The sequence below is a fragment of the Calliphora vicina genome, chromosome 5 (genome assembly GCF_958450345.1).
Source record: "Calliphora vicina chromosome 5, idCalVici1.1, whole genome shotgun sequence".
Lineage (NCBI taxonomy): Eukaryota > Metazoa > Arthropoda > Insecta > Diptera > Calliphoridae > Calliphora > Calliphora vicina.
Window position 1 is genome coordinate 852,280 of NC_088784.1, and position 13,979 is coordinate 866,258.

Genomic DNA, 13,979 nt, shown 5'->3' on the forward strand with positions numbered 1-13,979 from the left:
AGAAAATAAAAGTTTTGAGAGCCCTTTGGCATTTTTTGAACTTAACACTACTAAATAAATACACATTTACCTGACTAAACTAAATATTTAAGAAAATGCTATCTTCATATTTTGCAAATATGTAGTTTTATTATTTTGGCTTAACATAAGTAGTTTTTTCGTTATTATTTTAATTATTTTGTTCTTAAAAATACTTATGTATTCAGAAATATCGTAGCCTACCAAAATACGACAAATATCGGAACAAACCAACCAAACTACCAAAAGTCAATTTGTTAACTTCAAACTACCAATTTTGGTCCAATTGGACCAAAGCGGCAACGCTGAGCAGTGCCCTTAGCGAAGGAGAATGATGTCTTCAAAATGCCACAAATATAAGAAAGTGGCTGCATGTGTGATTGTGTTAGTGCAAAAGTGTGAATATATTCAGCCCAATTATGAATACCTTTTCTCATTTTTTGTATTCAAATTTAATTGAAATTATTTGAAGGTTATTTGAAGCTGTTTGATCTTACAAAACACTTGTAAGAGTAAACACGTCAAACTAATTTGTGCTAAATAAAGTGGTTACGCTTTTTTGAGCAAATATTTGCCATGTGTGACCCTAGAATCTTAAGGTAGGATCACACGATTGCCGCAATGCACCAATTTAATACAATTTTTATTGTGCTGAATTGGGGCCCAATAAAGAAATTGTCCCAATCAAATTCTCTGCAGTCACATGATTGCCTCATTTTATATAAATTTGATTGTCGTTAATTGGCGCAAAGCGATATAGTGGCAATAATTGTCGCATTCCAGTCACACGATTGTTCTAGTTTGCGGCAACTCAGAGAAACAGCTGTTGTCTAGATGTTAAATTTTGTTTTGTTTACATAAATGTAAAAAAATCTAATTGTGAAAAAATTATTTGTTAAATAAAAAAAAGAAAATTGCGTCGGCCTTAATTATCGTATAAAAAATTAATAAAGAAATGTTAAAAGATGTATGTGGGTCAAAGAGTGGCTCACAAAAAGAATATTTCTTTTACAAAAATTAATATTGGCGCTAATTGTCTTCTTTGATTGCCGCACTAGAACACAATAAATATTGTTGTATTTTTAACTTTTTTATTGGTGCATGTTGCCTATCAAGCATTCACATGATTGCCGCACCAGTGTTGCATTTGATTGGGCCAAATAAGCACAATATTGTTGTGGTTTGACATATGAGCCAATGAGTTGTGAAATCACACGATTGACGTATAAAATAGACCAATAATTGGTGCATTGCGGCAATCGTGTGATCCTACCTTTATACGCTACGCGACCGACAATCTTGGAATCAAGGTGCATTTAATAAGGTGCCATCGGCAGCACAGCTGATTATAGAAATAGCACGCACAAATGTCAAACTACATATATAAAAAATATTCGCCCGTACGCCCGTATGTCAAACTCTATATATAAAAAATAAGTGAATTCGCCTGTTGTCACCTTGTTAAATACGCCTTGCTTGGAATGTTTACAACCCTGACTCAAAGGAATGCTCAAGGCGAATCTAATAAGGTGACCTCACGAGAACAGCTGATTACAGAACTAGCACGCTATAATGTCAAACTGCATATATAAAAAATATTCGCCGGAACGCCATTATGTCAAACTCCATATATAAAAAATAAATGAATTCGCCTTAAATTTAAATACGCCTTGGGAATGCTGAGACCACCCTACCTTAAGATTTAAAATAATCATACAAATCTCATTATTATTCTACCAAAAAGTGTGTCAGTCATAATAATAGTTATAGGAATTCCACTCTAAAAGTCGTAACGGCAACACCAAGGCGTATTTAACAAGGTGACAGCAGTGGCGAATTGATATAAATACAGGCGAATTCACTTATTTTTTATATATAGAGTTTGGCATACGGACGTACGGGCGAATATTTTTTATATATGTAGTTTGACATTTATGCGTGCTATTTCTATAATCAGCTGTGCTGCCGATGGCACCTTATTAAATGCACCTTGGGCAACACTGAATTTTGTAACATACTGTTTTGTACAACACTGGACAAATTTTGTTTTGGTATGTTTTCTTTGCGACGAATTTGTTTAATTTAGTTTTGTGGGAAAACGCGCGTGAATGGTTTAGTTTTTTTTAGTTTTTAAGTTAATGAATTTGTAAGAACTAATGCCGGTGTCGATATAAGTTTAAGCAAGACACAGCATTTACATTTGGTAAGTAAATTGTTTAATTGGTAAAAATACTGGTATTAACAACCAATTACTAGTTTTGTTGCATCGTAAACCTAAGGAACAAAAGGAAGAAGCATTAAACGTATACCTAACGACGGCAGCGCTAAGGTATTACAACTACAATATAAAACTTCACTATATTAGTGTATGAATAATAAAGATGGGTCGCAGTCCATCTCCGTCGCATAGAAGGCGTGAAAAAGAACGTTCCGAACGTAAAAAAAGAAGAGAACGCCGATCACGAGAACGTGAAAGGGACCGCGACCCGGAGGTGGTACCATCAAGCAGTACTGGCCGTACATTAAGGCGCAGGTCACCGCATCGCCACGACCGTGATAGAGATCGCAGCCGGAGCCGGAGTCGGGAAAGAGAACGTAGTGAAAGGAATAGCAGACGACGGTCGAGGTGAATAAAAAGTGTAGTGTATTGAAACCAAAACTGAATCCATGAATATGATAAGTATACATTTTTAATTATATATTAGAATAACAATGACTAAAGTGAGGATTTTTGTTTTCGTACGAATTCCAACGTTTAAGTGCAACTCTGCAGGTAGAGTTGTATTTCAATAGTAAAACACCGTTGATAAATATCGTATTTTGCATACTTTTGTGAAATTGTATATGATTAATTTCACCATTCGTTTATTCCCTCGTAATTATCACCGCATTTTTTGACATTACCACGTGAAGTTAAATAAAGATATTTTTATTAAAATATTTTTATATATAAATTAAAAAAAAAATTGTTAAATTACCATCAACATATAAAGTTAAATAAAGAATGGCTCTTCGTGTTCAATTTGAAAATAATGACGATATTGGCGTCTTCAGTAAATTAACAAATTCCTACTGCATTGTGGCTATTGGGGGGTCCGAGGCATTTTACAGTGTGTATGAAGCAGAATTAGCAGAGACGATTCCAGTTGTTCATGCGAGCATTGGTGGATGCCGCATAATTGGTCGCCTAGCAGTTGGAAATCGTAATGGTTTATTAGTTCCGAGTTCAACTACAGACGTTGAATTACAGCATTTGCGCAACAGTTTACCAGACACTGTTAAAATTCAACGTGTTGAAGAACGGTTATCTGCCCTTGGTAATGTTATTGCCTGCAATGATTATGTTGCCCTGGTGCATCCAGATCTTGACAAAGAAACCGAGGAAATCATAGGAGATGTTTTAAATGTTGAAGTTTTCCGTCAGACTATAGCCGACAACACATTAGTTGGTTCATATACAGTTCTTAGCAATCAAGGAGGCATGGTTCATCCAAAGACTACCATAGAAGATCAGGATGAGTTGTCGTCATTGCTACAAGTTCCGTTGGTAGCTGGTACAGTAAATCGTGGCAGCGAAGTTTTAGCTGCCGGCATGGTTGTTAATGACTGGATTTCATTTGTTGGAATGAACACTACTGCTACTGAAATTTCTGTTATTGAAAGTGTGTTTAAATTGAATCAAGCTCAGCCTTCAACAGTTACAACAAAATTACGTGCTGCCCTCATAGAGGATATGTCATAAGTGAGTCTAAATTAATTGCTGATAGTCGAAGGATGACCATTTTATATGAATATAATATTAAGTTTATCTTAAAAATAAAACAATTTTAAAATTTCTATTGTCATGAAATTATTATTATAATATTAAATAAACACCATTTTATCTTTTTAACATAAATTTGTTTTAAAAATATTAGAACGATTTTATGTTCACAAATGTTTCATACTCCACATAGTGGTTTGAGCCATAACCTATGTTGGCGATTAAATAAATGTTCTTTCAGAATTAGCTGTTTTGTACAAATTTTAATTATAAGCCATGCTAGAATCTATTGATGACTAAAACTTGCATTTTGTCTTAACTGGAATCGCTATGAACACTTTCTGTATGGATGTGTCAGAAGCTAAAAAGCCTAACAAAATAAAAATTAGAGTAAATTAGTAATGTTTGATGAAAAATTGGTTTCCCAAATTTATGAAAATGATAAATTAAATAATTAATAAATAATAGAAGAACAAAATAATTTTCAAAGAGTTCAGAACTAATTAGAAACATGTATAACAAAATTGAGAAAGTTTTGAAAAGTGGAGTTAGGCCTTTTAGCTTCTTGCACATCCATATATGTGGTTGGCCTTTGCCAAAATGGTATTACAGATGGCAACTAGCAGCTATTTTCTGTTGACAAATTGGGAACCATAAATTTGTGGTTGCACTCTGTCAACGTCACTGAGTTTGCTTGTCACACAAAATCAACTCACAATTAGCCCTCTGCCAACGCAACTGAAGTTTGGTTGCCATCCATAATCAATCCATAATAAGTTTGTACTTTCTATATTTTTCATTTGCGACCTCGTAACGTATATGTACATATTCGGATCGTTATCCATGCCTGTCTGTATGTTGAAATCAATTTTAAAAGGTTCCAAATAATATACATGCATGATTATTACATCAATATATACGCTGTAGTCCCGCTTAGGCTGCATCGATTTATTGACCTATTTTTCACCAAAAACTTTTATTATTCTTACCCCCAATAACTTCGTGTTAATGGGGGTTAAAAGAATTTTAGAATTTTCAACTCGTAATAATATTATATTCATCAGCAATTCGGGTTCCGTAAGGAGTTCGTGAAGAAAATTGAATAAAAATAATAACAAAACATATACAGCCCAATTATGAATAAAAATTCCGCGGGAGTTTGTTCCCCGGGAGTTTTTTCTCATTGAAATTGAATAGGAAAAATGAGAAAAGGGAAAAAACTCCCTCGGAATTTTTATTCATAATTGGGCTGATAAAGAAACAAAAATTATTACAAAATGATGCTGCCATCTGTAATACCATTTAGGCAACTGACAACGCAACTGAAGTTCGGTTGCCATCCATAATCGACCCATTAATATTTGATTGGTCCACCTTGGGCATAAATAACAGCTTGAAGATGACGGTGCATTAATTTCAACAATTTCTCTGTAGCATAGTTGGGGGTAGTGCACTAAATGTTGATTGAAATCAGCTATCACTCACTATCAGAAATGTTTAGTGAGGCTGCTAATTTTCAACTTAGCACTAAATATGAACAAAATAAATGCACTAATTTTGCACTATCACTAAGTATTAGTGCAAACTGCAAAATTAATGCACTACACCTATCTATGCTCTGTAGTAGAAGGTGTTATTTCGGCCCATGCTCGAATAAGAGCGGTTTTTTATATTTCACATTTTCATATCGCACAAATTTTTACAAAACGTCCCATAAGTGCACTATTGGGTTTGAGTCTGGGGCATAATCAAGAAGCCAGTCTCGAACAACGTGCGCAGTATGATTAGGATCGTTATATTGCTGGAAAATCCATTGTTTTCCCAGGCCCAATCTATCATCAGATGCCTTAAGATTTTGTTGGTTTTAGCATAAATTTAGCTTATACAGTTTATGTTCCCGAAACATTTTTTCCTATAAAAGATTTTTCCAATAAGACTTAAATGATAGCTGATAACTTTATATCATTTATTTTATTTCTGCCACTGAGTAATAAAAGTTTATTGGCCTTAAATGCTTGTTATATTACTTTAATTGAAATAAATAAAATAAAAAAATAAAATTACCGATGTGTTTCTCATAATCAGTGAAGGTATGAACATCGGAACTGATGAACTCTAAGTAAATTTTCATTTTAGATTTTGACCACTCAAGTGTACAATAAATTTATTTAAATTTTAATAGAACTCTAAAACAATTATTAATTATTATTATACATATCTGCTATATAAATGAATAGGTCTCGTTCACATGGTCATGCTTCTACCTCAGCGTCAACATCTACACGCCGCCGTGCTGGTACCAGTTCACGTGAAGAACGTCCCAAAATTAGTGAAGCCGATTTGGAGGGAAAATCGCCTGAAGAAGTTGAAATGCTTAAAACAATGGGTTTCTGTACGTTCGACACAACAAAAAATCGTAAAGTTGAGGGCAATGATGTCGGAGAAGTACATGTAATCCTAAAACGCAAGTACCGTCAATATATGAATCGTAAAGGTGGCTTCAACCGTCCTTTGGATTTTGTAGCATAGTTTTGTCATATAAATGTCAGTCACATATGTTATGCTACAAGCTATGCTGCTTTCTAGTTTTATTGTTATTTTTTGTTAGCGATGGTGATGATAATGAACAAACATCATCACTTTCGAAACAAAAGCCTGCAATTTTATGCAATAGACCGGTTTACAAAATTTTCACATTTTATCAAATCAAAATTTCCATCACATACAAACCTACCTCTCTCTAGTTGTTAAATAATAGTAATATTTATAGGACTATATCTTTTTAAATCATTACTTAATTATACATACATATTTCTTTATTATTTCCATCGTGTTACAAAAACGTTATAAATGTTAAGATTGAAAAGTTATTTCTTGATACTTTACTGTTATATGGAATTATCAACAGGGGCCGAATCGCATTCAGTATCGAGTAAAATTAATCGTAATTTTCTTTTGAGATTATATATGGCATTCGATATCGAACAAGAAATTTAGTACTTTTTATTATAATATCTATAAAGAAATTATTTATCGATACGATAGCTCATTCGATCACGAATGCGGTAATTCGGCCCCAAATTTAAATTAACTTAATATGTTGTAAATACAATTTTCCAGAGTATTTTATGATAAATTTATATATTCGTAATTCTTTTTTTGTGCGTTCGTTTGAATAATATTTAATTTGTAATTGGACATTGAAACAAACAAACGAAACGTTACATTAAAGTATTATATGAAAAAATACTTGTTATGAATTAACTGGTATTTATAAATTCATGATACAATTTTCAAAAAATTTCCCATTAAAAATCCCCGTCATACATACACACAACACAATCCTCCATACACTGCAATAGTACAACTTTTTGTTAATTAGATTTTAATTAAATTGTGATTTTTTTTATAAAATAATTACTATAAAAAAAAACTTATTTACACAAATAACTCCAGCCCTAAAAACCCAAATCCTACCCTACATATAATCACACATCCTCCACAGTCCCATACAATAGACCAAATATGCAATAGCCAGGGATTTTTTATATTTACACATTGTTAAATAGAACAGATTTTTGTTTTGTTTTTTATATACATTTAAATATGTATACATAAATAAATAAATAAAAATAACTGAAATAATCTACAATAAAACTAATATATAATTTTAAGTGATATCAAATCGTTTATTGTATAAATAACAAACAGTTAACACTTAATTCAATCACAAGTGCCGATACAATTTATTATCAGTTAAACAAAAAGATACATACATATTTGCTTTCTGAACAATTTTATTATTTACTTATTCTTTCTTTAGACAGTTTTTATTATCAGCCATTATTTTACAATAGTTGAAGTTTGGCTTAACAGGATTAACAAATTTTATATTTGGCTCATAATCTACTACATAAAACATATACATACATACATTTGTACATATGTATGTATAAACCTCTGCCCTTCGTTGGATGGAAATATTTAAAAAAATATTTTATTGAAGTCTTTATTGAAGACATAAAAACCAGTACGAATAAAAATTAATCAGGTCATACGCATTTTCCCAGACATCCATTTAATTATGTAAATCAAAAATGCGTGTAACAATTATTTAACCATTATTCTTCTTCTGGAAAAATGGATTCCAAAATGTTTATTTTAATGGAACGGTCTAATATTTATGTATATAATGTATGTATGTATATCACTAATAATAAACATATTTGTACTTTTATTTTTTAAAGAAATTGCAGGATTTTTTTATTTTTTATAAACTATATAAAATGTAATAATTTATTTTTACTATTCTGATCAATAAACGATACAAAGATTTTCTTTGGTAATTATACATTGATTTTCAATCAATATTTATGTATGTACATGAATTGATACAATAATGATGAGTAAGTATATCCATTTTAGTTTATTTATTTAATTTAAATTTGATAAATTTACATATGTATTATTGTTTTAATTAATTAACATGAAAAGTTACTAGTCATTAATATGTTCATATACAACAACAGTGCGTGCTGGTGCATACACCTCAAAAAAGTTTTGGCGGCCAGCGTAATTTTCTGCTCTTGTAATATGTTTGCAATTTTTATCGAGGCGATTGAAACCACCAAACTGCTCATCATCAGATGATAAAGCAATTTTATAGGTGCCGGCCCAGTTGGTACCAACTCGATAGCCGGTAAAACTTTGAGTAGGATGAAAATTGAAAACAAACACTAAACCAGCGCGTTCGAAAACTATAAATTTATCACCTTCATGCTTCCAACTGACATAAGCTGGATCGGAATGTAACCAGCCAAATCGTTCTTCCAATTCATTCATTGCACGATCAAATTCATTTAAATATTTATACTTCAACATAGGATCATCTACTAAATTCCATTGTCTACGTGCATAATGATATGAATCGTTATTACCAGCTCGAGGAAAATCTAGCCATTCTGGATGACCAAATTCATTTCCCATAAAATTGAGGTATGCTTCACCACCTAGTGCATGTGTTATCATACGTATCATTTTGTGTAAAGCGATACCTCGATCAATAATTAAGTTTGGTTCAGAAATAACGGACATATGGGTATACATTTCTTTGTCCATCAGCCAAAATGCTATGGTTTTATCACCAACCAATGCCTGGTCGTGTGATTCCGCATAAGCTACTGTATTTTCCTTCCATCGACGATTAGTAAGAGTGTGAACTATATCGCCAATATTCCACTGATCATCAGGGCATTCTTTAAGCAGTTCAATCCATTTGTCTGGAATGGCCATGGCTAAACGATAATCAAAACCAATACCACCTTCGATATTGGGACGGCACAGCGTAGGCATACCGGATACATCCTGCGACATATAAAAAAATAATAAAATAAATGTATTTAAACATCAGATACATATGTATGTATGTATATCACACTATGTTACTTACCTCAGCAATTGTTATACAATCGGGATTTTGGGTGTGTAACATATGATTAGCTAATGCTAAGTAGTTCAAAGCGTCCGTATCTACATTAAGCCCAAAGTATTCATTGTAATCACCGCTGAAGCCCTCACCAATACCACGAGAATGATATAGCATTGAAGTGACGCCATCAAATCTAAAATATAATTGAAAATGACAAAATTTGAGATAAGTATTCTTCAAGTAATTTTTCGTTTTTGTTAATAAACTATCCATGCCTGTATCCATCGAATTTATATTCATCGTGCCACCATCTTAAATTTGACAACAGAAATCGTAACACTTCATATTCCATATAATTGAATAGGCGACTGTCCCATAGCGCATGTTCTCCCCGCTTACCATCATGAAAGTAACAACTATTAGTGCCATCAAATTGATTTAAACCGTCCTGAACGTTTTTACTGGCGTGTGAGTGAACAACATCCAATAAAACGTATAAACCATTAGCATGTGCCACATCTATCATTCGCTTAAGTTGATCTGGGGTGCCGCAGCGGCTGGAGGCAGCAAAAAAGCTAGTCACTTGATAACCAAAACTAGCATAATAAGCATGTTCCATTATAGCCATAACTTGTATGGCATTATATCCCTGCTTTTTAATGCGCGGTATAATATTATTTGCAAAGTTGTCATACGAACCAACGCAGGGTTCTTGCGAAGCTATTCCCACATGACATTCATAAATACGTAAAGATTTTGGTCTTTTAGCTTTTGGATACTTAAATTTATAGCATTCGTTTTCCGGCGGATTCCAAACATACTGTTTAAAGTTAACACCCTGATTAGCCTCTTTGGGTGGTTGCTTCACGTATTTTGCCCACGGCGATAATCGATCCAAAAGCTGGCCAGCTTGATTGCGTATAATTACTTTAATCTCACTTAAATGTTTAATGGGTGCAGTTCCGTCCGCATTAGCAGGAATATGCAGTTCCCATTTACCAAAATCTAATTTCTTATATGGTGTAGCTTCCCACTGCCAATTATCTGTAAATATAAAATTTATTATTTTAAAGCTGCCACAAATCATCCATTTTGTTGTACAGTTTAGGTACATACTGAAATCTCCTGTTAAATAAACATCTTTGGCACCTGGAGCCCATTCCCTGGCGACAACAGAGTTATCGGGTAAAAAATGAAGACCATAGTATTTATAACCCTGAGAAAATGTGTCCATTCCACCTTCTAGTTTATCTATTTTTCCAATCCATTCTTGTAAAACTCCACTCCTAAAAAAATACATATATACATATTTTGTTTTATATATTTACACTAGGCAGATTTGCAGTTTTTATTTTCAGGAAAATCATATACATTTTCTATACAGAAATTCTATCCTGAAAACCTTCAAAGCTGTCTAGCAGTGGAACAAAGCGATTTATTTTCATTAGTAGGCAAGTTGATGCAAAAAAGTAATGTTAGTGATTAATGGTCTTTTACATTGGCAAGGCACAACTTCATGTGTGTAAACATGAAGGGGAGTTCGAATCTGTTTTTTTAAAAAAAGTGAAAAAAGTGCGATTGATCCCCAATGTAAATAGGATTTAATTATAATTTCAAGTTTGGTTTGTGAATTTAAAAAAATATTTCTAAATTACTAAATAAACCATTTTAAAATGTTCAAAGTTTATTAAAAACAAGTTAGTTTCCAATTAATTTGTATGTGATTTAATATTGTAATTTCAATAATCGTACTAGTTCGCGTCTTCTAAAACTTTATTTTGAGGGCTTAACAAAATATATTTTTTGGGAGTATAACGTAGCATCATTTCAAAAATGTTTAAAGTGAAGAGGGCAAAAAAAACAATTCAAGAATTAAAAATACATTGATTTACAAGTATTTAACACTTTGAGTTGACTCTCTTTAGAGGAACCATTGCGATATGCTCTTAAAATGTAGAAAATATGCACTTAAAAATAGTTGCAGTCAGTGAACAAAATGAACATGTAGGTGACTAAAGCCTATACGCTATTTATATTACTTGAAATAAATAAATAATGCTTTTGGAAACTAATTTTGGCTATTATTATCATGATTGTTAATAATGATGAAAACAAAAAGGTAATTTAATAAATTTCAAACAACTGAATGCCATTTAAAAGCGTTTTTACACTGTTCAATGCCGAATCATAATTATCTTAAACAACCTTAAGTTTTTTTTTTTAATGAATCGACCATTTTATTAAACTTTGTTATAAATATTTGGCGAAAATGTCGATTATGGGTATTTTAATTAATTGGCTTTTTTCATAGTAGATTAAGCCACTTAACCAGTTTTTATTATATAGATAAGAAAAATTACAATGCATACAATCCGTATGTTGACAGAATGATGAGAAAAGGTCATAGCTAACAATGGTCCATACTTTTAATAAGTTTATATTGTACAAATGTTTCAAAATAAAAGCTAAAAATTTAAAAAAAAAATTCCCAAATTACACTTTGTTTGGTAAAAGCGTAGCAAAGGAACTTTTAATTAATTTAGTAATCGCAATTAATAAAATACAAATAGATAATTGGTAAGATGTAAGATGAATGCATACATACGTCACCTAAACTGTAAAACAACGTACAATAACATCGTTTCAACAATTTTTTAAGTGAAGGACCAAAAGCATTATAAACTTAACTTTGCCGATTTCATCTTTAGACAGTATGTCAAACATTTCCGAATTATTTTTTTTCTTTTTTTATTATAAACTAGCTGAACCCGGTCCGCGTTGCTGGCCCTTACAATAATTCTGTTTTATATTGCATCTCGATTTGAATATACAGTGTCGGACAAAAAAAGGCACGGACTCCCCCGACCTGACATCGCACCCGAATGAAAAAATAAAAATAATTTTTTTACAATTTTTTTTTTGGATTTTTTTTATTTGCAAAAGTTTGGCCACAATTACTGACCTTGAAATCATTACGTATAGTGTCATTAGCGGTATAGTGTAAAAATTTGATTTTACCACGCCCCTCCGCCCACAGACCGAAAATCAAAAATCTGAAGATTCACTGAAAATATGATTAAAATCGTTCAGCCATATCTCCGGAGCCACTATGTCGATTTAGTGCAAACTTCACATAAACCATCTACAGACCATCCCCAATGTATCCTGAAAAGTTTGGTTGAAATCGGTCGACCCGTTTTCGCAATTTTGATGTCACCACTAACATCAAAATGTACACTTCTTTTTATATATAAGATTTTAAGTTATTCATCGTTAACAATCAAACATTAGATTTTGCTTATTTTGTTGTAATGTTATTTTGCATTTTATATGACTATATGTATAGAAGAAATATGTGTGTATGAAAAAATGCACCTAATGAAGTTCATGACCTTGATAAGCAAACTCATACACATAGTTTGCCGGTACATACATATGTACCTATAAATTCCGAGATTAATACATTCGTATTCCTATAAATTTATACGGTAGGTATATTCTGTTTGAAATATGCTATATAATCATACATACATATTTTTTCAATTGGTTTTAATAAATTAATAACAAATGAATAAATATAGAATGTAACGAAAGTTTTTTAAATAACTTAATTTAACCTTCACTTGACATTGTCCAAAAAAATATGTATGCTTTAAGAAAAATGTATCAAATTTAGTTTACATGATTACTTATTTAATTGCTTTTATGTATGATAATATATTAATACAATTTCGGACAATACAAACATAGGATACGTTGGTAATTATAATAATGTGGACAATCAGTTTACTGTTTAATTTTCACTTGTTTACAAACCTTCTCCTAATTTCGCGTTCAAATGGTTTCAAATATGGATCTAATTTCAATATATTTTCAATTTCTTTAACATCAACTTTCATTGGATCCATGGCTTCAGTGAATGTTAATACGAACGTTTTTAGTTTAACTTTTAAAAATCTTTAACTTGATTTGTACTTTCCATGCAAAAAACTGAAAAACGAATTAATAAAACACTGCAAGCAAGGAACATTCAACATTCAAGCAATGTAACATCTCTAGACCAGCTGATTATTTCGTTTATCGCAAGGCTAATTTAAACAAGGTGGCAGCAGTTCTACAGCATTTATAAAAACAATGAACAAATTGTATAAAAACAAGTAAATTTGTACAAGTTGAAGTCGATTGAACTGTCAAATCCACTTGTGTTTGTTTCACAGAACAACACAACAAACCAAAATAGCAGATTTTGACAGCGAAAAACATATTTAACAAAACCAATTGCCTATTGTTTTTGTTCACATTGTAATTGTTGTAGAACTGATAGTACCTTGTATAAATTCGCCTTGGTGTGTTAAGCTAAACAGCTGATTAATTTTGTTTCAAATTGATTGATATAGCGTTGCCAGTACGGTTCCACAGCTGACACAAAAGTCGTTCTATCAACGTTTTCAACAGTTTCATACTAATTGATGAAAAAAGCATTTTTTAAAAATTAATTTTATCGACTTTTTGGGGATAAAGTAATCGATTGTTCGACCTTTTCAAAACAAATAGTCGATTTCGACTATTGCGTAAAATTTTATTTATAGAAACCTAGTTTTTTACTTTATTTTTTATTTATTTCGATTACGAGAATTTGCCCCCTGATTATTTTACCCTTCACCATTCCATTTGTAAGTATATATATTCTGGATCGTTGTAGATAGCGGAGTCGATATATTTCCATCTGTATGCTGATCTCAAATCGAGACAATGTCTGAGATATAAGGA

General features: G+C 31.8%; 3 protein-coding genes across 4 annotated transcripts; 2 read left to right on the forward strand and 1 right to left on the reverse strand.

Moving 5' to 3' along the window:
- Positions 1 to 2,086: 2,086 nt before the first annotated feature.
- Positions 2,087 to 8,132, forward strand: ytr (yantar). Of its 2 annotated transcripts, none has more exons than XM_065513294.1 (3): positions 2,087 to 2,221; positions 2,275 to 2,644; positions 6,019 to 8,132. In XM_065513294.1, exons 2-3 carry the CDS (start codon positions 2,400 to 2,402, stop codon positions 6,308 to 6,310), a joined length of 537 nt encoding a protein of 178 aa, XP_065369366.1. In that variant the 5' UTR covers positions 2,087 to 2,221; positions 2,275 to 2,399; the 3' UTR covers positions 6,311 to 8,132. The 2 variants fall into 2 exon arrangements, with proteins under 2 accessions (XP_065369366.1, XP_065369367.1); XM_065513295.1 differs by having other exon boundaries at positions 2,103 to 2,221; positions 2,298 to 2,644.
- Positions 2,941 to 3,916, forward strand: eIF6 (eukaryotic translation initiation factor 6). Its single transcript, XM_065513292.1, has one exon. It carries the CDS (start codon positions 3,023 to 3,025, stop codon positions 3,758 to 3,760), a length of 738 nt encoding a protein of 245 aa, XP_065369364.1. The 5' UTR covers positions 2,941 to 3,022; the 3' UTR covers positions 3,761 to 3,916.
- A 52-nt stretch (positions 8,133 to 8,184) lies between the features above and the next one.
- On the reverse strand, positions 8,185 to 13,252 carry AGBE (1,4-alpha-glucan-branching enzyme). Its single transcript, XM_065513291.1, has 5 exons — positions 13,026 to 13,252; positions 10,326 to 10,495; positions 9,485 to 10,253; positions 9,231 to 9,402; positions 8,185 to 9,145 (listed from the first exon to the last, which is right to left on the reverse strand). The coding sequence occupies exons 1-5, from the start codon at positions 13,115 to 13,117 to the stop codon at positions 8,279 to 8,281; spliced, it is 2,070 nt and encodes a 689-aa protein (XP_065369363.1). The 5' UTR covers positions 13,118 to 13,252; the 3' UTR covers positions 8,185 to 8,278.
- Positions 13,253 to 13,979: the final 727 nt, after the last annotated feature.